The sequence below is a fragment of the Pyrus communis genome, chromosome 4 (assembly GCF_041283825.1).
Source record: "Pyrus communis isolate YQ-2024b chromosome 4, ASM4128382v1, whole genome shotgun sequence".
Taxonomy (NCBI): domain Eukaryota; kingdom Viridiplantae; phylum Streptophyta; class Magnoliopsida; order Rosales; family Rosaceae; genus Pyrus; species Pyrus communis.
Genome location: NC_142568.1, coordinates 7,680,201 through 7,707,328, shown reverse-complemented (window position 1 = coordinate 7,707,328; position 27,128 = coordinate 7,680,201). Strand labels below are relative to the sequence as shown.

Below are 27,128 nucleotides of genomic sequence, written 5' to 3'. Positions count from 1 at the left end.
TTTATTTGGGTAACATAGGCTACATTATCTTCATGAATGGCAGTTGGATTATCTATCTTCGAAGTTAGACCACATGAATTCCGGATATGATGCATCATTGATCTTAACCAAGAACATTCACGACTTGCTTCATGTAAAGCAAGTATTTCTGAATGATGTGAAGATGTAGCAACTAATGTTTGCTTGGTTGAGTGCCATGAGATTGTTGTATCTCTATTCTTAAACACATATCCAGTTTGTGAGTGGGCTTTATGCTGATCAGAGAGAAAACCAGCATCTGCATATCCAACAAGAACCTGGTCATTTGTGGAGTTCTTTGAGTAGAAGAGACCCATGTCTGTTGTCATACGAATGTATCGCAATACATCTTTGACACATTTCCAATGACGAATTGTTGGAGCAGAGCTATACCTTGTTAACAAGTTGACTGAAAAAGCTATATCTTGTCTAGTACATTGTGCTAAATATAACAAAGGACCTACTGCACTCAGATATGGTACTTCTGGACCAAGGACCAGTTCATCATCTTCTTTTGGACGGAATGGATCTTTCTTAATGTTCAAAAAACAAACGATCATTGGCGTGCTAAGTGGATAAGCCTTGTTCATACCAAATCGCTTCAGAATTTTTTCAATATAAGCTGATTGGTGGACCAAAATTCCACTAGCACAATACTCGATCTGCAAGTTGAGACAATATTTTGTTTTCCCAAGATCTTTCTTTTCAAATTCGCTTTTCAGATATGCAGCAGTTTTATTGAGCTCTTCAGGAGTTCCAAATAAATTCATATCATCAACATATACTACCACTATAACAAATCCAGAGTTGGATTTCTTAATGAACACACAAGGGCAAATGACATTGTTAATATACCCTTCTTTGATCAAATACTCACTGAGACGATTATACCACATTCGTCCATATTGTTTCAGCCCATACAATGATTGCCTTAATTTGATTAAGAGCATACCTCGTGGTTTGTTGCTTGTTTCAGGCAACTTAAGTCCTTCTGAGACTTTCATATATATGTCAGTATCTAATTCTCCATATAGATACGTGGTGATGACATCCATAAGTCGCATGTCAAGTCTTTCTGAAACCACTAAACTTATTAAATAACGGAACGTAATTGCGTCCATTACAGGAAAGTATGTCTCCGCATAATCAATTCCAGGTCTTTGCGAAAAGCCTTGTGCAACGAGTCGTGCTTTATATCTTGCAATCTCGTTTTTTCTCATTGCGTTTCCTTGTGAATACCCATTTGTAACCCACAGGGTTTACACCAGACGGGGTTTGGACTACTGGTCCAAAAACATTCCGCCTTTCCAAGGAATTTAATTATGCCTGGATTGCATCTTTCCACTTAGGCCAATCCTGTCTCTGTTTGCATTCATCAACAGAGCGGGGCTCAATATCATCACTTAATATGATTTCAGTGGCTACTGCGAATGCGAACATATCATCAATGATTATGTCATTCTGATCCCACAATTCATTTGTACATGCATAATTTATGGAGATTTCTTTACTTTCATGTACCTCTGTTTCTTTAAGTACATGTGTCTCATCAAGGACATTTTCTTTTTCTGAAAGTACAGAATCATGAATTGTGGATGTGTCATTCATTTTTTCTTCTTGAATGATCTCATTTGGATTCAATTGTGCCCTCGTCTTTCTTTTTCGAGGGGCTGAATCTTTTGAACCTGGAGGTCTACCACGATTCAGGCGTGCACTAGATGAATCATTCACTGTCACTTTATTTTGTCCAACAGAGACATCAATTCTTGCAGGTGCATTTGCAGCTGTTATATGTGATTTTGTCACTTTCATCGCATCATTAAATGCATATGGCATTTGATTAGCAATACTTTGAAGATAAACGATCATTTTCACTTCATTTTCACATTGAATGCTTCGAGGATCAAAATGAGATAAGGTGGGAACAACCCATGTCAGCTCTTTCCGTTCTTCTGGAACAATCTTTTCTCCCCCTAACAATGAGAAGACTGTCTCATCAAAGTGATAATCAGCAAAACGAGTTATAAACATATCACCTGTCAAGGGTTCTAAATATTTAATGATGGTGAATCAAAACCCATGTAAATTCCCAGTCTACGCTGAGGTCCCATTTTAGTACGTTGCGGCGGTGCAATAGGTACATAAACAGCACAACCAAAAACTCGTAAATATGAAATGTTTGGCTGATGTCCAAACACGAGTTGTACTGATGTGTATTGATGGTTGGCTATAGGTCTTAATTGAACTAATGATGCAGCATGTAAGATGACATGTCCCTATGTAGAAACTGGCAATTTGGTTTTCATAAGCAGAGTGCAAGCTATTAACTGAAGCCGCTTGATCAATGCTTCTGCTAAACCATTTTGAGTATGGACATGAGGAACGGGGTGTTCAACATCGATGCCCAATGTCATGCAGTAATCATCAAAGGTTTGAGACGTAAATTCACCAGCGTTATCAAGTCGGATTAACTTAATGGGGTAATGTAGGAATTGTGCTCATAACTTAATTATCTGAGCAAGAAGTCTCGCAAAAGCTGCATTCCGAGTAGACAAGAGACAAACATGTGACCATCGGGTAGATGCATCAACCAAAACCATCAAATATCGGAATGGTCCACATGATGGTTGAATAGGTCCATAAATATCCTCTTGAATTTTTTGCAGAAATGATGGGGATTCAACATCAACTTTTAGTTGTGATGGTCTAATTACCAATTTCCCTTGAGAACAAGCCTTGCACGGGTTATCATTTGAGATAGCAATGTGTCTACTAATGGATATCCATTAGAGTTGGTAATGATCCTACGCATCATAGTAGATCCTAGATGACCCAGACGGTCATGCCAAAGCATGTAAACTTTTGAATCAATGAACTTCTAGTTCATGACAGTATATGATTCAACTGTCTTTATGTATGTATAATACAATCCACTCAACAAACCATGCAACTTCTCCAATATACACTTTTGGGTATCATTGGAGGTAATGCATAGATATTCCACATTTTCTGCACTTTTCATTTCAATATGGTATCCATTTAAACGTATGTCCTTGAAACTCAACAAATTTCGAGTAGATTGAGTAGCCTACAACGCATTATGTATAGACAATATTGTTCCATTTGGTAACATAATCTGAGCTTTCCCTAAACCTTCAATTACATCTGAAGGTCCTGATATTGTTGCTACCTTTACTTTTGTAAGCATCAATCTTGAGAAATACTTTTAATCTCGAAGTATTGTATGCGTTGTTGTGCAGTCTGCAAGACAAATATCTTTGCCATTTCTCATGTTTTGATAATGACCATAGTTTTTATCCATGCTCTCTAAGTAAAAGAATTATAGTTAAAAGCAAGTTATAACAAGAAATTTACATGCCACTTTTATTGAATCTAAAATGCTTTTAAACTACAAGTTCAGCATAATAAAAGTACATCAAACATCAATGATTCAATCGGACCGGTATACTTCATTTCCCCTTTCCACAATAAAGTCTGAAACATTTAGGTAGGTTGTGTTCAACTGTCCTGATAAGTTGCATATTGGATCAGGTATATCCATTGGTCTAGCCTGGTTGAGGAAATTAGTCTCGACACCCTTCTCTTTGAGGGAGGCTTGATACAGATGCACCAGATGTTTTGGGGTACGACAAGTACACGCCAAATGCCCATCACCACCACACTTATGGCAGGCTCCATTAGAGTTCCTGGGAGCATTGTTCATATGAGCTTTGCCTTTGTGACGATTCACATTTTTGAAGCTCAGGCCTAAATTATGCCTCGGAACCTGGTTGTGAAACTGAACTCCATGATTTTTGCCTTTCTTGTTCCACTAACCTCGTTTGTGGCCACGTCCTTATTTATGATTATCACCACCAGAGGATGTGGCGTTCACTTCGAGGGAAGCATCATTCACTTTTGGGAATGGTGCAGATCCAGTAAGTCGGGAATTATGGTTTTTTCATCAGGAGCTCATTGTTTTGTTCAGCTACCAGGAGCACAGATATCAGCTGGTTGTATTCAGTGTAGCCTCGTGCTTTATACTGCTGCTGGAGGAGCACGTTAGAGGCATGAAATGTGCTAAAAGTTTTTTCCAGCATATCTTCCTCAGTAATGGTATCCCCACAGAGCTTCATCTAATTCTGAACAACGCAGAATTGTACTCAGCCACTGACTTGAAATCCTGGATCCTTAGGTGAGTCCACTCATAATGAGCTCTTGGAAGAATCATCGTTGTCTGGTGATTGTATCTGTTTCTTAAGGCTTTCTAGAGAGCTAACGAATCTTCAACCGTTAAGTACTCACTCTTTAGTGCCTCATCAAGATGGCGACGAATAAAGATCATGGCCTTCACCCGATCTTAAGAGGATGAGTTGTTCTCTTCCGTGATGGTATCTCTAAGATTCCCTACTTTTAGATGGATCTTGGTATCTAGTACCCAAGTAAGGTAATTTTTCTCGGTAATGTTCAGGGCAGCATAATCAAGTTTCGCCAAGTTCGCCATTTTCTTTGCTGAAAGAAAATGAGATATGTAAGAACTTGCAATAATATGTATTCTTGGAGGAATATAGTGTTAGAACTTCTAGCTCTTACAAATTTTTCATTTTGATCTACAGGCCAAAATGATAAGCGCTCGAAACTTCTGGCTCGAGATTTTCAAGGTGAATGAAGAGGGGATTGTACCGCACCATTCTCATTGAAATAATGTAACATAGAATGGGCGATTATTCTGAACTACTCAAGTAGCAGGAAAATTTAAATATGCAGAGCAGGGTGGGCGATTATATCGTACCACCTAAAATTGCAATGAAATTAAACAGCAAGCAAATTTAAATATGCAGGGTAGGGTGGGCGATTATACCACTCTACCTAAAATTTGTAGTAAAATTAGTTCTGCAGTCTAAGATAGGCGATGATACCGCACCATCTTAGATCGCAGTAAGAATAAATTTGCAGTTCAAGATGGGCGATTATACCGCACCATCTTGGATTGCAGTAAAATTAACATAAATAAATATTGGGTTAGTAATCAATATTTACACCAAACAAGAAATCAAAGATATATGTAACTGTTAGGTTGAGAACTATAAGCAGGCATGGAGCAAACAATTCGTCGTGAGGGTATACCGCGCAGTTGAGGCAGAGGAAGAAGATGAATAGTAAAAACCTTAGAGGAAACATTTTTTATTTCTTTCGTTCGGTGAAGAGAAATGAGAGAATGATTATATTTTAGAGACTTATGCTGATAACATGTTATAAATATGTAAAAGTTAGAGAGATAACCTTTTTAGTGATAGGTGCGAGGCAGATGTAAAATGTCACATTGAAACTATAGCACAAGAAGATAGCAAATAAAAGATGGAGGAATAGATGATGTTATTGATCTTTCTTTCTTTCAGTCTGTATGTTTTTCTCTATATTGAAAGCATATGAAGTGCTCTATTTATAAAGCAACTCCAATATTGATGCATTAATCATACATTGAAAATTTACAGCATTCTTTGAAAATCTCCAGCATCCCCAAAGTCAATTTCAATCTATATGGGAATTGAAAACTTCTGCCAAAGTACTGTGGCCCACCAGCATTTTCAACAAGAACCTGATACTCGATGACCTTTATAGCAGCTTCATTATCTCTTCTTCTCCAACCATGGTTGCTGATCCACGGCGCATCAAGGTGAGTTTAATATTGGCCATATTTTTTAGCTTTGTTAGTGTATCTAATTAATTTTTTTGGATTGGTGGTTTTCAATTTAGGGATGGATATTGTGTTTAAATTTTGCTTTGTAAGTTTGGGGGTTGTGTTTAAATTTTGCCTTTCTAATTTTGTGGGTTTTTTTTTTTTTTTTGTGCTATTGGATTACCTTATTTGATTTAGATTTCAATTTAAATAAAGTAGGATGTTTTTAATGATTTGAAGAACTGAGATGCATGAACATCTCCTGATAATGTATGACCTTCTTTTGATGCTTTCCACTTCAATCAAAGCTAATTAGACAAAATCATGAATTAATTAAATGTGGTGTCTTTTTTTCTCCTCTATTTCTTTTGTTGTTAGGTGAAAGTGAGCATGGTTTATGATAACCTATTTAAAAGGATAGCTGGAGAGAGAGAGAGAGAGAGAGAGAGAGAGAGAGAGAGAGAGAGTAATAAAGTAGGTGCATATAGGGATCATGAATTAATTAAATGTGGTGTCTTCTTTTCTCCTCTATTTCTTTTGTTGTTGGGTGAAAGTGAGCATGGTTTATGATAAAATATTTAAAAGGATAGCTGGAGAGAGAGAGAGAGAGAGAGAGAGAGAGAGAGAGAGATAGAAAGAGTAATAAAGTAGGTGCATATAGGGACTCAAAAGTTAAGGTATACTGACAGAGAAAAATGCACATATTGGTATGGTAAAAATGAAAAAAAAAAATGAAAAGAAAGTGAACCCAATAGAATATAGAAAATGAAGTGTTTAGGTGAGTTGATATCAATTTTAGATATGTAATTGTTACGTAATCAATTTGAATACAACATGTGGAACACTTTGAAGTCTGGTTTTTTTTTTTTTTTCTCCTTTTCTCTTTCTGTTTATTTAATTTCGGATTGGCTGCATTATTTGTTTTTCTAGATTATATATTTTAATCTTCTCTAAAAACTTTTGTATCATCCACCATCACCTGCTTCTGCTCCTCGACTTGCTTGATTTTTAGTTTTTGAACTCTGATTTTATACATGTGTCAGCAATTGATTGCCTTCTTTTGGAAAAATGCTAATGAAAAACTGAATTTGGGTTGTATGATTAATGGTTTTTGTTCTTCATTTTACTAACATTTTGGTCCATTTTCTCCAACTCTCTCTTGCAGCAAAATCACCACCACAACCCAACAAACCCATGAGCTGAAATTTCAATTACTATGCATGGAAGGAGGTAAAGTTGTTATCTTTCTCTACAAAGTGTAGATTTTTTATTTCGGGTTTCATTTGTTTGTGTTTTGTTTTCTTTGTTGGGAATATTGGTTTTGTTGTTAGTTGTTGAATTGGAGTGTTGGGTAACTTGAATTTTGCTTTAGATTGTATTAATTACCATGCAAATTTACATTTTTTGTGTGAAATTGGAGAGAGTTTCGATTTTGAAAGTTATATTTGCAAATATAAAAAGAGATTATGTAAAACATGGAGGAACTAAATGCGTGTTTAGTTGTCATTAAACGCTACCTTTTAGCTAGTAATGTAGAGGCTATTAAAAAGAAATTTTATATCATGTTTTAGTTTTGTTTCATTTTTCATCTTTGGCCTTTGTTGTGTAAACTTGGTTGTGCCTTCTTTCTTTAGTCTTTTTTGTAACTTTTTTTTGTTCATATCTCAAATAAAATTTGTATTTGCTAGTTACAGTCTAAGTAGTATACCTACTATGCAGACTAATTTTGCGGTCAAATCTATCAAAGCAAGCTTACATTAAAAATGAGTCATAAATGACCAGTAGTTAAAATCCCTCTATTGTAGACATCTCTTCATCTCCTCATTGTCTTTCATGGCATCCGATCTACATCCCCAAAACCTAGAAAAACTCAACAAAATCAAATCCGTACCATCACCCAGTCAAATTTTCTCGCAAATTCCTCATCATTTTTCCCGTAAACAATCCTTGTCGTTCCCAGGGGCGAAACTATAAAGGTGCAAGGAGGGGTGTCTTCGCCTCCTTCAATCCTCAGGTTGATTCTCCCTTTGTTGGTTATGCTGACGCAAGTTATTCATCTAACCCGCACGGGCACGTTCTCAAACGGGCTACGTCTTTACCATTGATGACACCACAATTTCTTGGAGGTATACCAAGCAATCATTAGTTGCGACTTCTTCGAACCATGCTGAGATTCTAGTCTTGCATGAAACTATGCGTGAATGCTTTTGGCTGAAAGCAATCATGGAACATATTTGAAGTACTAACGGTCTTTCTACCGTCATTGATGTTCCTACAACGATCTTTTTAATTTTTAAAAAAAAGTGAAAAAAAAACCTGAAAATGAAATGATTGACAAACCACCCATAAATTAGTAACAAGCTAAAGAAGGAAGTTCATCCTTACTTACGAGACCAAGTAACAATATTATTAATTAGTGTAACATGGTTGATAATTCTCAATGTAAAGGGAGAAGCACTTTCAGAATCATAGAGAAAAAAGGGAAAAAAAAGGAAAAAACAACTTTCTTGACTGGTCAACTTATGGCACATGATTCAATAACCATTCGGCCAATGAGTTTTTATTTTAAGATAGTGCTATCATACACGTATTTTTACTTCTCATATATCTGTAGTAATTTTTAGCCGCGAGATTGAATGAATTGAAGAAAATTAATGACAACAAATTAATGTTGTGTGGAAGTAAAAATAAGTGTGTAAATAGCACTATTTTTTTTCTTTCTTCAAGCACTTTATATATTTTAATTATGATAGAGAGTCTCGAGGGGGTTATTTGTAAGTAATATTTTCTAAAAACCTGTAGTTTAGGGCAACACAAAACCAAGATCAAACTTTAGTCGATTTTACCTGAGCCCAAAACAAGTTCTAAAGTCTAATACCTAATCAATCAACACATTTTCTAGAAGAAAGAAATGAAAGGTCACCGAGAACACCTCCATTTATGATAGATTTTATGGACGAATTATGCATATTTTTATATTTAGGATTTACATATATCAAATCAACGCTCGTTGAAGGTCAAATTAAAATGATTTCTTATGCATGATGTACGATGAACGAACATGATTCATAGATTTCTGGGATCCTCATTCATGCTGGATATATCAAAATTTTAAACTAAATAATATGTCACCAATATAAAATAAACACGTTAATCAACGGTTTAGTAATAATCTAATCATCAATAATCACATCATTTGATTTGCAAATTTGGTTTAAAAAAAAAATTGATTTCCTTAGCATTATCGTATTTACATTCCATGAGCATTTTGACCAAGAAAACAAATGTAAAATGCTCCTTTCAAAGCATTCTACATCTCCACTTTAGATGCTTAAAGTGCTGGACTAAGATTATATTTCCTCCTATTTCTATCTCCCTTCATTCCCTCATCTCACATTCTCTATTTTATTTTTCTCTTTCTATAAAAAAAATTAATATAAGATGTTGACGTGATTTAACGGTGACCGTTCAAATTGGAGGGAAAAAAAGGAGAAGAAAAAAAAAATGAGAGAATTCTCCTCCTAAAGTGCCAGGCTCACCTCTCTAACATTCCACATTGAAAAAGTTTAGGTGATCGAGATCACTTCCCTTCTTGATCCACACGACTATCATCTCAATTTTTTTTTTCTTTTCTTTTCTCGGAGCTTTCCTTGTTTACAAAATCAACTTGACAACTGACTAGCTGACGATCGAGAAGCGAGAGGACCAACTGGCACCAATTGTCTCCGTCCTATCATAACTTCGTTGACCTAATTTTGCATCCGGACGAAATTGTGTGCGGCCGCTACAGCCTGCAACGTCAAATATTGAATTATATACGAATAAATGCTCGTTTTAACGTATTTTTAAAATAACTGAAAGTATTTTAAAAAAAAATGTTTTTAATACTAATTCTTAATAAAAATTTAAGTGGATATTAGAAAAACACTTTGAGTGTCTCCTGCACTTAAAGTATTTTTGGAACTCAAAATCAATTTAATCAAAAGCGCCTTCAGACATTTTAAAAATACATTCAAACGAGTAGTAAGTCGTTGTTGATTGATTTGTGAATGCATGGCTTCAGTTTCTAAGTGTGGAAACGATGAGGATTTTTTACTTTTCTTTTTTCAACTTTTGCGTCTAAGAATTATTGTGAGTGTCAATTGCTTGTTAATTAATTCCCTTAATTTTCAAATAACTTATTATGTTGGTGACTTGATATTTTAGTGTTATTGCAACCCTAATAATATCTGCTCTCACAATACACGTTCCATAATGTGCTAAACCCTATTAATAGCCAGGACATATAGTTTAGAGAGTGTAGAACACATTCATACGCAAGCGCCGATAAATTAAGTGTAATTGATTTATTGATTTTAGTTTATTAAATACGTAATCCTAATATCTTATTATTTTATTGTCGTGATTTCAAAATGTATTTTACATTGCATTCACATTTCATAGTCCACACTTCTCATGTGATTTTGCCTCGTAATAGCTAACATCATATTGATCAAGTTTCTCCTCGTTTTCTTTTTTGTTTTGTTTTTAGTACAAGTGATACATGAGTAGGGAAAAATCGAACATTTGATTGCAAGTGTGGGAACAGATACTCTTAATTACTCAAGTGATAAGCCTCTTGCATTGAGTCCTCCGAAAAAGAATGTGAGTGACCATTTCATCACATCTTCTGACAATAGCAATTCCACTCAAGACCAAAATGTAAATCGGCTTTCAAATCAAAGAATAAAGGGTAAATCTCAGTTTACTACTCTCAAGTTTCGTGATTTTTAACATTTGGTATATGAAGTTTTTGTCTCAGAGTTATACCTAAAATGTTAATTTTGGGACAGTCTCATATATCCATTAGTCTGGCAGTTAAATCTCCCATTAAATGATGATGTGGTGCTATGTGGACAATGATTAGACGCCACGTGTCATTAATGGAGTCCACGTGGAAATTAAAAATTCAAACAAATAATTATTTAAAGAAAAGTGTAAAAAAAAAAAAAAAGAAAAAAAAAAAAAAAAACCTCCCCAAAATCCCCACCCGTGCCCTCCTTCCCACCCCCATCACCCACCTATTCTCCGACCACCCCCCCCCCCCCAAAAAAACACTCTAAAAAATCCTCCTTATCTCTCTCTCTCTCTCTCTTTCTCCTCACCCTTGCAATCGGCAATTAAATCTTCCTTTCCGGATTCAATCTCAATCGGCTCTGGGGCTTCTGTTTCAGATTTGGAAACCAAAATTTTAAATAATTTAATCTAATCTAACTAAAAGAATTAAATTCGATTAGGTTTCAAATCTATCAAGGTGATTTGAAATTTCTAGGAAATTTCCCTGCGATGACTAACCATGGAGACCGAGATTTACACATGAAGGACGAGATCAATCGCGTTGGGGATCAATCGAACGGTAGGAATCAGAGAACTCATCGCCTTCGAACGGTCTGGGGAGCTCCGACGCTGGACCGGCGTCGAGGAGTGAGACTGGGCTCGAGGAGCGGTTGACGGGGATACTTGTTGACGAATGAGATGGAGATTTGTTGCTCCAGCAAAGCAATCGGGATGACCAAGTTTTGCAATGGCTAGAAGCGCTTGCTGGTTATGGGCGCGTGTTGTGCCAACTAAAGGCTAAAGTCGCTGTTGAAGATGAATGCCTCGAATGACGTCACAGAGGATCGATTGTTAGCTCAATTGAGCCAGGTATGATAGAAATGGTCAAACTTGATCGCTTGATATGCTGCTTATGGGCGCGTGTCGATCCAACTAGAGGCTGAAGCCGCTGTTGAAGATGAATGCCTCGAATGACGTCACAGAGGATCAATTGTTAGCTCAATTGAGCCAGATATGATAGAAATGGTCAAACTTCATTGAATTGAAGCTCTGTTTTGCCATTCATTGGTTTTTGGTGAATTAGTTAGGGATTGGGGAGAGAGAGTGGTGCGAGAGAAAGAGTGTTTGGGTGAGGAGGGGGGGGTGGAAGGGGTGAGTGATAGGGGAGGGTGGGCACGAGTGGGGATTCTGGGGAAGGAGATTTGGGGTTTTTTTTTTTATTTTTTTATTTTTTTATTTTAATAATTATTTTTTTGAATTTTTAATTTCCACATGAACCCTTTAATGACACGTGATGTCCAGTCATTGTCAACATGGGCGCCACATCATCAGTTAATGGAAGCCTTAACAGCCAGACTAACGGATGTATGAGACTGTTCCAAAATTAACACTATAGGTATGACTCTAGGACAAAAAAAACTTCATGAACCACATGTTGAAAACAACGAAATTTAAGGGTAGTAAATTAATATTTACCCAAGAATAAATCACTCCATAGCCTATTTCAATTATTACAGACCAAAAACTCGTAACTAATGCAAACAACCCACTTTTAATTACTAAGCAACTGTTACTAGGGCATGTCAATGCTTCCATCAACTCGATCATATCACGTCGTACCACAATTCTAAAATCATATAAATTGATGTTAGTTTACGAGAATTAAACATAAGATGAACTAAATTGAACTGCATATGTAGATCACTTTTACCCAGTGGTTATCATGTGTAATCTCTTTATAACCATTTGTAATTTTTATAAATTACGAAGATTACAAGCATTTGCGTTGAAAGATCTTAGCAAATCCCTTCTAGTAACACTATTTTAATAAATTACACATGGCTTGTCCATTTTTTTCGGAATTAATATTTTCCTTGTCTTTAAACCAAAAAGCTGACTAGATAACTTCAACTGTACATAAAATCCGCATAAGTCAATCGATAAAGTAGAAGAGCCACCCTCCACTACCCATTTTCTTAGAGAGAAAAAGAGACGAGAGAGAGATGGGCTGCTACAGCATTTCCATGTTGGGGGTGGCCACGGTGGTTGTGTTGTTAAGTTTATTCGGATCGGCGGCCGGTCAAACGACGCCGGGTTGTGCTCAGGACCTTCTGCCGTGCGCGGACTACCTCAACAGCACAGCTCAACCATCTGCCACCTGCTGCACCGCCATCAAGCAGACGGTGGCCACCCAGCTTCCGTGTCTCTGCAACCTCTTTTACACTCCCGGACTTCTCGAGAGTTTGGGCAGCAACGTCACTTCCGCTCTCAGAATCGCCACCGCTTGCGGCCAATCACTTGATACATCCAAATGCAAAAGTACTTTTGCTCAGTGCACTCTTTAGTTTAATTTGGATTTTTCTAAACGCACCCGTTTAAGATCTTGAGCTAACTAATATGTTTTGGTGTTTTGAATTTGCAGCTGCCGCAGTTGCTCCTACACAATCCACACCTCCAGCCACAGGTACCAAACCAAACTTATCTTTCTGTTTACTTTTATTTTGTCGGAAAATAAATTTTGATAAATTAGGTGTTATATTAATTACCCCGTCAGGATTCGAATTCACACTATCATGCAAAAACTCAACTCCTTTCTACTTGTGGTTACGTCCACTTACCTTCTCATTCTTTTTACTTGTTTGGATCAAAATTCAAAATTCAATTGGGTAGTAGCAAAGATGGGATTTATTTTTAAATGACTGATAATGGTGTTTAATTAAAATGGGGATCATAAACTGAGCACAGGCATCAACATCCAATTTGAACAACTAGTGATTTATGGATAGATTGATAGCAGAATTGGGAGTTCATAGTCAATGATAATTATGAGCACTGTCATAGTTTCAAAATCGGATTTAAATCATATTATTATGCCTAACTTATTGTTAAGCTTAACTGATTTTTAGACCTTTTAATATAAATAATATCGTTTGTATAATGCAAAGAAAAAAAATGACTATTGTTCTTTAAATCTAAACTTATTTAACGTTTTCTAACAAAATGATAAGTTTCACAAGACCACACAAGCATTAGCGTTAGAAGAGGAAAGATATTTACACAAAAACTGATCGCATTGGTAACATCTGATTAACAAATAAGGAATGCTATTCATACCATATTTTTATACTATATTTCTATATCATTTTAGATGGTATATGATGTGGATAGTCATATCATTTGAAAAATTTGCAAAACTCAAAGAAAGGAAGGACAAAGACTTATCGTATATCACAATCATTATTTAATTAACTAGTTTTTCTTAATTATTAATTTATTAAATAATAAATTAAATTTAAAAATATAATTAATACAAATGATGTGGTTGTCCACATCAAATTTTATTTAAGATGGTATAAAAATATAATATAAAAATATGATATAAATAACATTACTCTTAACAAATTTACAAGTTTGGATTTTAAAAGTTGTAGTTGGTAGGAAGTTGGTGTACCTAGGGAATAGTAGGTAAAGAAAGGGCACTTCACTTGGACATGCCATGTGTTTTTGAATATAATGTGCTAACTTCAGTCGGTGCCACCAAATCTGACTAGCCCTGTTAAAAATTCAAAAGCAATAAAAAAAATAGAAAAAGGAAATATTTCCCACGTCTTTACAGTTGGGCAGCAAATAATAATAAAACAAAGTTGAAATTTCAAGTGCTCATAAGTCAAAAGCATCAGGAGTAAGCAGTTATGTCATGCCATGTTTGTACATTTATCACTTGAATTTGTATAGAGTTATCAATTTTTTTAACTTAATTTTATCTAATTATTCTTTGAACTTTTATAATTAATTAATTTTTTTTAAAACTTTAATTTTAATTAATTATTTTCATGAATTTTTATAAATAGGCAATTTTTCACAACGCTAGCTTTTAAAAAATTTCATCTAACTTTCCAATCATTTTGATCACGCAAACAACATATGACAATTGTATAGAGATAAAAGAATAGAAAATTGGATAGATGAAAACCTTCAAAGGAAAATTGGTTATTTATAAAATTTTATGGGGTAATCAGCTAAAATTAAAGTTCAGAGAAAAAATTGGTTCATTATAAAAGTTGTGGGAATAAATCAGCTAAAATTAAAGTTTAGAGGGACCCAAATGTTTAATTTACATGAATGTTTCTTATGAATTTTTACCATTTAACCAAGTGGTAAATTTAATGTTAAATCTCCACTACGTCGTTATAATATTGCAGTTAATCTTGCAGGAACACCGGGAAATGACGATGGCGGTTCCGGCAGGGTAGAGTGGACTGGATTTTTTGCTCTTGTCTTATTGTGGGCTTCTGTCATGCTATATTAGTCCTTTTCTATCAACTTATTTGAGTAAATAATGCAAAAACATCAATCGATATTAGGGTCATGAGCTCACGGATTCGGAGATTATGTTATTTGTTTCGTGTCGCTTTACATTAATTTTGTTTAATATCATTTTACTATTTTACCTTAGATCATATTGGTCAGTGAGTATTTTCTTACTCATCTCATGTTGCACAATTTGAAGGTTTACATAATTGTTGTGGTGCTTTTCAATCTTTGTGGACTTGCCGTAAATGGGTGAGTTTTTCTGTAGTCTTCATGTGATTTGAGGAAACGACAGTACGAGAATTTGAAGATCAACTCCGAACCGAAATTTTGATATTCTAAATTTTTAGAATTCCTAAAATGTTTTCGATATTTCGGAATGGACCAGGACTGGATTTTGGGTTTGGAGCTTTTGTGCTGTGGGTTAAAATTTGGGCTTTTAGCTTGAAATTTTGTTGTCCTATTTTATATCAATTGAAATTTAGGATTTTTACTTCATACCAATTTGAAATTTCATACCAATTTTATACCAAGTCAAATTGACGTTCTAAAGTTCCAACCTACTTAATTATATACTTCTATTTCTAATATATCCTACTACCAAATAACTTAAATTCAACATTCAACATGCATGCAACCAATATATATATTCGGTTTAGGATTCATGAACCATTGAATATGTAATCCTGATTCTTGTACTGAAATGTACGAGATCGGTTCGGTATGGAGTCTCAAAATTTCGGTATTATTGGTTTGGAAATTTTTCGGTATGGGATCGGAAATTTTTTTGGTTTGGTTTGGGATTTGGGAAAAATTTCCAGTCCTAGATTCTTATATATCTTTGTTTTTTTTTTTTTGGATAAAAAAAAGCATTCATTAAAGAGAAAAGCCACATTTGTTACCAATAAAATCAAGATGGAAAGCAAGTAAAGCACTCAAAGGCAGACAACCAAAATGTGCCAAAGCATTAGTGACAAAATTGACTTTACGGAAGGCATGCCTCCACTCAACCCGCAAGAACGAAGCAGCAATAAACCGAGCCTCCTCAATAAGAGTTTTAATCTTCCAAAGAACATCCCAATTACCTATCACTGATTTGATCACCACTTTCAATCATGTTTTGGTCATTCAATTGGGCCTTCCACATAAAATATAACTAAAAATCCAAACTTTCTTAGAAAACCTTCAAACTCCCTTGAATTTACAATTTTTTATTCTCTACTGCAAATGCATTGAAATTATTGTCCAACAAAAAGAAGTGAATGTTGTTGAAGGTGCATGGACTAAAAGATATTTAATTAGGAGACTGAGTGACACAAAGAAAGATTTTTTTATGGATTTTCACAAAACTTGACAACGAGAATGACTTTTATTATATGTGTACACTATTATTATAGTATTTCGTACCAATAATACAATGTTATTAGAAGTGTTGTAAATAAGTGTCATTGATGGTATAACTGGTCCAGGACAGCACCTCTGAAATCATAAAGGTTTAGTAATTTATAGCAGATATTCAAAAACCAACCACAGTCGGAGTTAATGTCCATTGAGGTTCCCACAAAATCTAGTTCGCCGCTGGATAAAAATGTGCAACTTTATTTTAACTTGAAGTCTGAAAGAAAATAACATATAAAGCATTTCAAGATTGGAATGACAATACTGTAACAGCTCTCTGATCTCAGAAAGCCCAACCTTGGCAAACATTAATAATTAAAAGAAGGGTTATTGTACAAAATGGTCCCTAAGATTTGTATGATCAATAAAAATGGTCCATGAGAATGAAAATCAATAGAAATGGCCCCTGAGATTGTCCACCATCCATGATTTTGGTCATTCTGTTAAAAACTCTTTGGGCAATTTTTAAAGCTTTGTAACTCAATCGATTCTTAACCAAATTTGACCCATAATATATCAAAATGAAGATAAGAAAGTGTAGAACAAGATTATACCTATTTGGAAGCCCAATGATTGTCGGAGATGGCTGGAAAATAGCCTGAAAGGTGACTGGTCCGTGGTAAAACTGGAAAACTCGCCGGAAACTGGGTAATCTTTAAACGTTCATAACTTCTTCAATACTCAACGAAATCAAGTGATTCAAAAACGAAAATCATACTTCTCGACGAGACGATGAGAATGGTATCTTTCTTTACTGCTAACTTGCTGTGGTTTGTCCGGAAAACTGCTCGAAAGTGGCTAGCTCGAAAATGGTTAGCCACTTTCGAGCCATTGTCCGACCAAACCACGGCGAGATAGTATTTGAAAAAGGTACCATTCTCTTGGTTGTGTATTGAATCACTCATCAAGAAGTATTATTTTTGTTCTTGAATCACTCGATTTGGTTGAGTATTGAAGAAGTTATGAATGTTTAAAGTTTACCTAGTTTCCGAGGAGTTTTCCAGTTTTCCCGCAGACTAGTCACCTTTCAAGCTATTTTCTGGCCATCTCCGGCAACCATTGGGCTTCCAAATAGGTATAATCTTATACTACACTTTCCTATCTTCATTTTTGATACATTATGGGTCGAATTTGGTTAAGAAACGATTGAGTTACAAAGCTTTAAAAATTGCCCAAAATCGTTTTTAATGGAATGACCAAAATCATGGATGGTGGACAATCTCAGGGACCATTTCTATTGATTTTCAATCTCAGGGACCATTTCTATTGATCATGCAAATCTCAAGGACCATTTTGTATAATAACCCTTAAAAGAAAGAATAACCTAATTCATAAAAAGCCTATTTTGTATTAAGTTAGGTAGATTATGTAACACCACTGACCATCATTTGGTTCTAACTCCAGTGCCTTCTTGAAGCTTTCAACTGCAGCGTTGATGTCATTGAGTGTCATATGCGTCTGCAGCCAGTAAGATGTAGAGAAGTCAGATCATAAACGTCAACCAGAAGGCTTTATGAATTTTCTTGCCAATTAAAGATTATTACCTGGCCTTGGCGAAACAAAGCCATCACATTATCTTCCCAATCACGCCAAGTAAAGTTTGTGTCCAATCACGCAAAGCCTTCACCTATTTGTGCCAAGTGTTAAACAGAAAGAAATCATAAACACAATATGTAACAATAGTAAAAAGATTGATAGGTTAGCTCGCTTAAATCTAAAACCTATCATGATATGAGCAAATTTACTATAAGAAATAGCTCGAAACAGCTTGAGTTCGGTATCGGGCTCTGCTCTTTTTGAATGAATCAAGCATGCCATTTGAAAACCATAATAGAAAGGCAGCACCTTTACACAACAATACAAATAATTTTCATTTTCTATAGTTTAGCATTTTTTTTGTTAGATGATCAATCTACACACACACGGATATGCATATGTACGTGGATATATACAACATAGAAAATAAACATAAATAAAGATAAGGACCACCGCCAAAATTGAACGGATAACGAAATTACCTTTGACATATCACCTCTTTCCCATATCTAATGCTATGTCATAAGTCCCTAAAGTAGCAACTGCCTGAAACATGAAGAAAACCAGAACAGAATACCCCACTCAGTATTATGCAAGTTCCCAAGAGTAGTCCACCACCTTATAACCTACTGCTAAACTACAAATGCAATTCCACTTGACCATCAAATTACACATTCACCAACCAGAAATCAAAAGCCAAAATTATGGACATTCATTAAAAGATCATGTAAAAAAGAAATGGAAAAGGAGTCTGAATTCGGTTTCTTAAGAATCAAAGGGAATAAAGCAACCGACACACAGACAAATGAACATGGAGAAAATCAATCAAAATCCACTTAACCTTATTCTATCACCGAGAAAAAGAAATGACAAATATCAATGCGAAAGGTAAACATACTGGAAGGTGTCGAATCCTTCTTCACAAATCCCTCAAGCTTTCCACAGATATCATCGATGTCCTTCAAAGGAGGAGCTGAGTTGAAAAATGACTTGATTTCGGCATCTAGTGTTTCTTTTTGAACTTCCAACCCATTTGAGATTACTGATAGAGATTTTACCACCTGCACCTGCAGAAGTAGAGATCAAAACACTCAAAAATACTTGCAAGAGTACAAGTTTGTCGTAGTATAGCGGTTCAAGCAAGATCGTTCTCCACAGGGATTGAATGAATAATTTATCTTTAAAACTAACTCTTAATTAATTATTGAAAACAAAGTTTGGAAAATGTTGACTCTAGAATTTAATATAATAAAAACGAATTTTAAAATAAAACAACTAAAGAAATTAACTAGAGAACAATTTAAAGAAAGTCAATTTGTAAAACCTAGGGTTCAACCGTCACCTTAACAATCCCACGTAGTTCTTTTAATTCCTTATGAATTACATATGCATATTTTAAATGTTTGGTTTTCCTAAAGTATGCCCTACTTGGAATCTCCAACATAGAACGTATATTTAACATGCAACTCGTCTATGACGTCTAGATCGAATGTGAATATGCAAGACTCATTAAGTTTTGTGAAAACTTTTTGAAAAAGCATACAACCCTTAAGACGTGTCGTCCATCCTAAGAAGTTACACATATTAACCACAAGAAGCCATCGCCAATTTCAGGGACAGCCCTCCGCCAAAATTGCATCAAATTACTTATCTAAACATCCTAATGGTTGCGAATCATTAAGATAAATAGATAGTTTAAAGCACAATGATTAATAATTCAAAACTTGCATGCATAAATTCATAAGAAAATTAAAAAAAAACTACATATTATTGCTAAGGCTCGTGGCCTCGCCCTAGCAAACGAAACTAGTTACAAACAACCATAAAACAAAATATTATTAAGAACATAGATAGAAAACACTTTGAAAATAAACTTGAATCGTCAAGGCTCTCTAAAGCCAAAGTATTGTGTTTTCCCCCCAATGTTGCTTAGAGAACCCTAATGGCTAGCCTTATTTATACTATTACAAAATAAAACCCTAAAAAGTCTTAGAGTAAAACTAGGAAACATAATTAAATAATAAAACAGAAAATAAAATGTTTCCTATTTGAACTAGAATTCGGAGTTATCAGAAAATCACACTTTTGACTAATCAAATCAACTCTGATTTGGTCCCAAAAGGTCTCTTTTTAAAGCTGAAGACGTCCCCTACAAATTTTCAGAAGGAATCTTCCTCAAAATATGCATATTGACCTCCAAAATATCCAAAACGTCCAGAAACGTCAATATGGGAAAGCTGCGCGCTGAGCCTTAATTTTATCGCCACGGTCAAACGGCTTGGTAGAAAAATCTGGAATTTTGATACAATCATCTTGAAAGACACACCAACATCCTCCAATTGGAATCACTCCAAAATTCATCCGTTTGATCACTTTTTGCTCAAGAGGAAGTTGAATGTCTTACATTGAAAATATATAACAAAGTATCAAAATTCTAACAAAATAACTAATAAATTAATACTAAAATTAGAGTAAAATATATGGTATAATATGGACTCATCAATTACCCTATGGCGAATTCCTTATCAAAACCCACAAAAAAATCTCAATTTTCACATAAACATAACTAATACCCAATATAAGTAGGAAAATGACTAAAAGATCAGATTTTTATCATGTTACAAATCAACTGAATAAAACCCATTATTTTTTGGATCAATACTGACCACACAAAGTAAATAAATAAAAAATAAAAAAGTCGAAGGATCATGAGGTAGGTGAATATAATTTGGGGAAAGATACCCTTTAGATTCCCGAAACCCACATGCGTATGCTGAGATTTCAAACCAGAATTTCATTACAAATCATAAAAAATAAAACAATTAGTGATGAAATTCCACAATATATTTGAATTGAGAGGAAATTCAAAATTGAAATGCAGAGTACTGATCCCAAGAAGGAGAAAGCAACTGAATGGTGAGAAAGATAGAAACAAAAAACATCACACTTGGAGAAAACTTGATTTGAGTAGTTATAAATGTACAGAATCATATATGTAAGCTTACTTGTTAACATTTTCGAGTGGAAAGTTTTTCGATTTTTTCCCCATTTAGATATAACCGGAACGTGGGTCTGAAGATTTGGACCTGTCCTGCCCGTTTATTCTCAAAAAAAAATTGGACCCGTCCTGTACCCATCCCGAGCCGTGATTACCTATCTTAACCAGCGGGTTCTCTACTAGTTTGCCCACTCTTAGAGAACACGTGAGACAAACTTAAATTAAAATATTACAATTGAAACATGCACGAACCTAAGATATTACAAACTTGGGCGTTTTGTTTAGGAATTACCAATTTTACTCTAACACATTTTTAAATTTTCAAACGTTTAGAGATTAATTAAGGCGGTGACTAACTACCTAGTGCTTAGACATAGCGTAAGCAACATTAGACGGATATTTTTAGGACAATGATATTTTACAGCAAAAATGGCAAAAATGCAAACTATCCATATAATAATAGAAGCTATTAGAAGAGCCTAGTCAAGCCAAGTTTATTACAAGTCAGCCCTCGCAAACCCTAACAAAAAGCCCAACCGAAACGCAGAGAAGCAAACAAAACCTCGACAGCTCCGCTCTCACTCCTCAGAAGTTTCTCTAAAACCCTAATCTCTCTCTCTCTCTCTGAAACTTTTACAAATGGACGAGGCGAAGCTCAACCAACTCAAGCATTTCGTCGAACAGTGCAAATCCGATCCCTCCGTCCTCGCCGATCCTTCGCTCTCCTTCTTCCGCGACTACCTCGAGAGGTAACAATCCATTTCTCTTAGTATCCGATTTTTCTTTTGCAGAAACCGATTCGGTGTTTGTTTCGCTGTTGAATCGGAACGAAATTTTGAAATCGAATTCGTTTCTTCGTTTCAGTCTCGGCGCTACGCTCCCTGCCTCTGCTCAGAAGCAAGGCGATTCAAAATCGGTACTCTTCTCTCTCTTACTTTTTGATTGTTGCGTTTTATGTTCTGTGTGTATGCGTTTTGATTGAGGGATTTGCGAGCGCAGAAGAGCTATGTCGTGGAGGAGAGCGACGACGACATGGCGGACACTGAAGCCGCTCAAGTTCATGTCGAAGAAGAGGAGGATGAGATAATCGAATCTGATGTTGAGCTCGAGGGTGACACCGTGGAGCCTGACGATGAACCTCCTCAGAAGGTTGTTTATTAATTAATTTCAATTTTAGTTTCTTGCTTGTTAGTTTGTGAATAATTTTCATAATTTTCGTATGTTCATGGCTTTAATTGTTTTGCAGATGGGAGACGCATCGGTTGAGGTGACTGATGAGAACCGTGATGCTGCACAGGCAGCAAAATCTAAAGCTATGGAGGCCATTTCAGAAGGTATAGTGGATTACTAATGGTAATGTGCCTGTTCGTGTGTGATTTGAGGGCTTGTTTGAGGATTTGTTAAATTTTATGCAATGCAGGTAACTTGGAGGAAGCAGTTGAACATCTCACTGAGGCGATTTTGCTCAATCCTACATCAGCAATTATGTACGGCACCAGAGGTATGAGTTCTTATATAATTTTATTCAGTAGGGACTATTTTGTTTATTTGAATTTGAGAGTTTACTTCCTACTGGTTTATTTATTTATTTCTGAATTCTGTTTACTTGTTATTTCACAGCTAGTGTGTACATCAAAATGAAAAAACCTAGTGCTGCTATCCGGGATGCCAGTGCTGCTCTTGAGGTTGTTCACATACCTTGCTTGTTTTTATACGGTGATGAATTTTTTTTCGCCCATGTAGAATTTGTTTGTATATATATTCCTTGATGTTTATGTAGTTTACTCATTTGAGGTATTAAGTATGATTAGTCAGCAACGTTATGTACTCTACTCTGCTTATTACAACCGGATAAAAATAAAATGTTTCTTTGGGCCGGGTGTGGCTTCATGTATAGTTCTGTTTGCATCAGTTTTAACTACTTGCCAGGTGTGACGTTTTGAGAAGGTGAACTTATGTTTTTATGTAATCTTGATCTCAGATCAATCCCGACTCTGCTAAAGGCTACAAGTCTCGTGGCATAGCACGAGCAATGCTTGGTCATTGGGAAGAGGCTGCTAAGGATCTTCACTTGGCATCAAAGCTTGATTATGATGAAGAAATAGGTGCTGTACTTAAGAAGGTTCGTCTCTCAGTCTCTCTGGTTTGTCAAGTAATTGCATTTTTTGGTTGCATTTATTTATGCTGTGTCATACATAGATAAGTTTGTTCTTCTCATTCTTTTGCCTCTATTTATCCTGTATCATTCATTGTATGTATATCTTATTCTATGTATCCAAATCAACTGCTGGCGATCACTGCAAGAAAACATGGATTCTGTGAAGAATGGTTTCGTCACATATATACTGAACTTCGTCACATATAGGTATATGTGACGAATTTCCATGCGTCACTCCCATACAGCGTCGCCTATAGTTGACATGATGATTTTTTTTGTTTGTCACGTATTGGCTCTATATGTGACTTTCCTCACACATTCCCAGATCGAATTCCATACTTGAACCAAATATGTGACGCTTTGGGGGTCACTTATTCCTCGATTGTGTGATGACTATGCTTTTGTCACATACTGTGTTGGATTTCATTTTTCTTGTAATGCTTTTTCTCATTTACTTATTTTCATAATTTTTCCTGATAATTAGTCTATAATTAAAACTTTGATTCTCGTGAACCAAGAAAATGAATAAAATGAACATCACAATCACACTTTATGTATCAATAGAAGTATTTGTTACATTAGTAACATGTTCAATAAACTAAACATGCACAAAGGGAATAAATGTCGTTTTGAAACAACAAAGTAATGAAAAATAGTCCTAAAACAAACCTAAGTCTCCCATTATCTTTTAGAATAAGACTACATGAAACTTGACTGGACTATGAAGACTCTTGTGCTGTTGCTACTGGTTGTTGGAGGGCGTAAGTAACTTGGCTGACAAAAGTTTCTCATAAACCTGCAGAGATACAAGAGAAAAAAAATTGAGCATTATTACACATGCAATAGCAAACAAAGATATGTCAAAACTTAATGAAAACCCAACTTGAACAAACCATTCCTAAAAACAATAAAGACCAAAATCCTCAATTCCCAAATGATGACTAGGTAATAAAGCAAAGCAACCAAACTTAGTAAGAAACTCAAAGATTTCAACTAAATCTCAAAACAAGAATCCATTAAAACAAAAAGCTTTCAGCATGCAACTAATTTCTTCATAGGAGCAAATAATAGGGAGAGAAGTCAGCCAACAAGCTATCAACCTGTAACTGAAAATTAGTACAAAAAAAGAAAAAAAAAGAAGAAATTCATTCAGGCTAATTGTAACTTTGCCAACACAAGTTCCTCACAAACCTGCGTACAAGAGAAAAAAAAAGTATCACATAACAAAACCACCAGTAAAAAATAGTTTTATGCAGACGTAATTTAATTATATGCTTAGATTGCAAATTGTCTAATATTCAGTTTACAAACTTTACTGTGCCTTTATGAAAAGAAGTAACAACGTAGTTTTTCTTTAAGAAAACCTAATAAAACAGAGAATTGGAAACTTATTACTAGTGAACTGCATTTTGGAAATAATATTAGTATCTTATTACTATTAAATAATGAACTTTCTTGAAAGTCAATTATTGTGGGTTAACTCTACAAAATGAAAATTGTCTGTGTTCGTGTTTTAGAGTTTCCTTTTTTCACCTAATGGCAACTCCTCCAATTGTAGGTTGAACCAAATGTGCACAGGATTGAGGAACACCGTCGCAAATATGATAGGCTTCGCAAAGAAAGAGAGGACAAAAGGATTGAGCGCGAGAGACAACGTCGCCGTGCTGAAGCTCAGGTAAGGATCTTGAAGTCCATTCCAATGAAAAGATTGTCTATTTTATTTTTGGCTCATTTGGTCCATTCTTTTCAAGGCTGCATATGAGAAGGCTAAGAAGCAAGAGCAGTCATCTTCTAGTAGAAGGTCTGGAGGCTTTCCAGGAGGAATGCCTGGTATGCCCGGTGGCTTTCCAGCAGGCATGGGTGGAGGCTTTCCAGGAGGAATGCCTGGTATGCCCGGTGGCTTTCCAGCAGGCATGGGTGGAGGGTTTCCAGGAGGAATGCCTGGAGGGTTTCCAGCCGGCATGGGCGGCGGCTTTCCTGGAGGTGCATCTGGAGGTGCTCCTGGAGGTGCATCTGGAGGTGCACCTGGAGGTTTCCCCGGTAGCGCGCCAGGAGGGGTGCCTGGAAATGTTGATTTTAGCAAAATATTGAATGTAAGTATGTCGGTTCATGATTCAATTTTAATATTAAATATGTTCCTGAAATCAGTGACTGTTGGTGGTAATGATGTTTTGTTGGAATTATCATACCGTCAGACAGATTGTTTCTCTTATCTATTGTTATATTGAACATTTGGTGTGCTTTAAGAAATTAATTTACAAATTTAAATGGTCTTTGTTGCAATGTGTGTAGGACCCTGAACTGATGAATGCATTTAGTGATCCAGAAGTCATGGATGCTCTTCAAGACGGTACTGTGTCTATTCTTATTATTTTTGCTTTGCATCGATATTTTCTTCCTTATGAAAACAATTCCTTCAACCAGGTTGTTGACTTTTGATAGTGAATGCCTAGTTCTTGTGATTAAACTGGTTATGTGAATACACGGAAACTTGTAATTCAAATATTGAACTTGTATTTTTGGAGTTGAAACATAATAAAATAAACCAAACACTAAGAAGTTCAAACTTTATGGTTGAACGCTCAAACCCTTTGGTTTTTTGGACGACATATTGCGAATGGAGTACTATTCATTATTCTTCTTTTTGTATAATGTTTTGGTATTGCTAACCACACACCAATTTTTACTTCTCACACCCCTCTCAATTTTCGCTCGTTGGATCGAATGATTAGAAAGATGATCAATGGCCTAAAATTAACAAGGGTGTGTGGGAGGTAAAATTGAGTGTGTGAATGGCACTATCCTAATGTTATGTGCCTGTTTCCACAAGACATCATAATTTAGAAAAAAAATAACGTGTAGCGATATTGTCATGAAATTTTCCTTCTGTAGTTTGCTAATGTCATCGTTCGGGTTTACATGTGACAGAATGTGCAGTGATATTGTCTAGTTAGCGCTACTTGGAAAAACAGAAGTAATAGAGATTTTAGGGTTATATTCGTGTTATTTTTTTATTTTGGAAGTGTTGGATATATGTACTGGGAATTTTTAATACAGATTGTTAAGTAAGACTAGAAGGAAGTGGGCTAGTGGAGAGAAGGAAGATAAGAGTTGAAGTAGGAACCCAAATGGAAGTACAATAACCATACTCTTATTGAATCTGTCCGTAAAGTCGCTTAAAACTTTGGACTCTGATGTATATATCAAGCAACCGAAAGAATCACTTTTTGAAATACAGATAAATCATCTTTCCCCACCCTGATTTTCGTAAAATGTTATGTTGAACGTCTGGTTACTGTTGAAGCATTGTGAATTCATATCTTCTGATGTATTTAGATTGAGTGTCCGGTCTTTCATTTACTTGGTCGGTGTCCTACTTCGTTATTTACTTATAATGTCCCAAAATCTTTCTGCTAACTGATTTGTCCAAGTACCAGATTTAATTTTATAGTTTGGTTCTAGCTCTTGATGTTCTCACATGCATTAAGGTTGAAGCTAGAGATTCTACATGTTGTAGGATCAGGGGACTCAGATTTGATAGCAATGGAGTTTCCTACTTGCCTGACCGTAATTGGTTTGATTGGTTTTTGCAGTAATGAAGAACCCTGCTAATCTAGCAAAGCATCAAGCAAATCCAAAGGTGGCTCCTATTATTGCAAAGATGATGAGCAAATTTGCCGGACCGAAGTGAAAGTTTCCGAGTTGTAACGACGTTTTAGGGAGATGGAAGTTTTTAATACTTTTGGGTTGGGGATGCTAGTTGACAAATGTATGGTTGGTTTATGAGCTGGTTTCACGTGGGATAGCTTGACAAAATTCTCTGCTTCTCTTACCTTAACTTTTACGACAATGCTTATGGACCATGTTTAACCACGTGTCATTGCCTTTCGGCAATTTTATCATATATTTATCGATAAGGGTTTCAGGTTCTCTTCTCAAACCTTCTTACTGGGTCAACCGTCAATTAATTTGCCCTTATACATTCAACTTGGAGAATAGAGGCTAGTTGTTTAGTCTGCTCGGGTATTGGTATGGAGGATTGTGAGAGCATAGCACGTGTATTAATTGGCAACCTTTTTTTTTAAAATAAAAAGACAAATTTGTCCATTTTATGAATGTTAATATTTATTTATGTAAATATTTGTTTGATATCATGTTAAAACTAGGTTATGCAAAATGTGTTAAAACTGTCGTGTATTAAATGTGAAATATGT

The 27,128-nt window shown here is 35.5% G+C and overlaps 2 protein-coding genes and 1 long non-coding RNA gene across 4 annotated transcripts; all 3 read left to right on the top strand.

Moving 5' to 3' along the window:
* The first annotated feature begins 5,541 nt into the window (after nucleotides 1-5,541).
* Nucleotides 5,542-7,597, top strand: LOC148697383 (uncharacterized). Its single transcript, XR_015961543.1, has 2 exons — nucleotides 5,542-5,695; nucleotides 6,864-7,597. It is a non-coding gene; the product is annotated as an uncharacterized LOC148697383 (long non-coding RNA).
* Nucleotides 7,598-12,443: 4,846 nt separating this feature from the next.
* LOC137722652 (non-specific lipid transfer protein GPI-anchored 3) lies at nucleotides 12,444-14,968 on the top strand. Its single transcript, XM_068461703.2, has 3 exons — nucleotides 12,444-12,832; nucleotides 12,936-12,977; nucleotides 14,728-14,968. Exons 1-3 carry the CDS (start codon nucleotides 12,517-12,519, stop codon nucleotides 14,820-14,822), a joined length of 453 nt encoding a protein of 150 aa, XP_068317804.1. The 5' UTR covers nucleotides 12,444-12,516; the 3' UTR covers nucleotides 14,823-14,968.
* A 6,269-nt stretch (nucleotides 14,969-21,237) lies between these two features.
* On the top strand, nucleotides 21,238-26,854 carry HIP1 (HSP70-interacting protein 1). Of its 2 annotated transcripts, XM_068461377.2 has the most exons (12): nucleotides 21,261-21,505; nucleotides 21,621-21,672; nucleotides 21,756-21,905; nucleotides 22,003-22,090; nucleotides 22,177-22,257; nucleotides 22,377-22,441; nucleotides 22,738-22,878; nucleotides 24,473-24,589; nucleotides 24,666-24,780; nucleotides 24,838-25,007; nucleotides 25,207-25,264; nucleotides 26,508-26,854. In XM_068461377.2, exons 1-12 carry the CDS (start codon nucleotides 21,396-21,398, stop codon nucleotides 26,603-26,605), a joined length of 1,245 nt encoding a protein of 414 aa, XP_068317478.1. In that variant the 5' UTR covers nucleotides 21,261-21,395; the 3' UTR covers nucleotides 26,606-26,854. The 2 variants fall into 2 exon arrangements, with proteins under 2 accessions (XP_068317475.1, XP_068317478.1); XM_068461374.2 differs by having other exon boundaries at nucleotides 21,238-21,505; nucleotides 24,666-25,007.
* Nucleotides 26,855-27,128: the final 274 nt, after the last annotated feature.

Excerpts from the sequence above, each read along its gene's own strand:
- LOC137722652 (XM_068461703.2), top strand. The coding sequence starts at position 12,517 with ATGGGCTGCTACAGCATTTCCATGTTGGGGGTGGCCACGGTGGTTGTG. Across the intron at positions 12,833-12,935 it reads TGATACATCCAAATGCAAAA|CTGCCGCAGTTGCTCCTACA; the intron begins GTACTTTTGCTC and ends TTGAATTTGCAG. Across the intron at positions 12,978-14,727 it reads ATCCACACCTCCAGCCACAG|GAACACCGGGAAATGACGAT; the intron begins GTACCAAACCAA and ends TTAATCTTGCAG.
- HIP1 (XM_068461374.2), top strand. The coding sequence starts at position 21,396 with ATGGACGAGGCGAAGCTCAACCAACTCAAGCATTTCGTCGAACAGTGC. Across the intron at positions 22,442-22,737 it reads ATGCCAGTGCTGCTCTTGAG|ATCAATCCCGACTCTGCTAA; the intron begins GTTGTTCACATA and ends TCTTGATCTCAG. Across the intron at positions 25,008-25,206 it reads ATTTTAGCAAAATATTGAAT|GACCCTGAACTGATGAATGC; the intron begins GTAAGTATGTCG and ends CAATGTGTGTAG.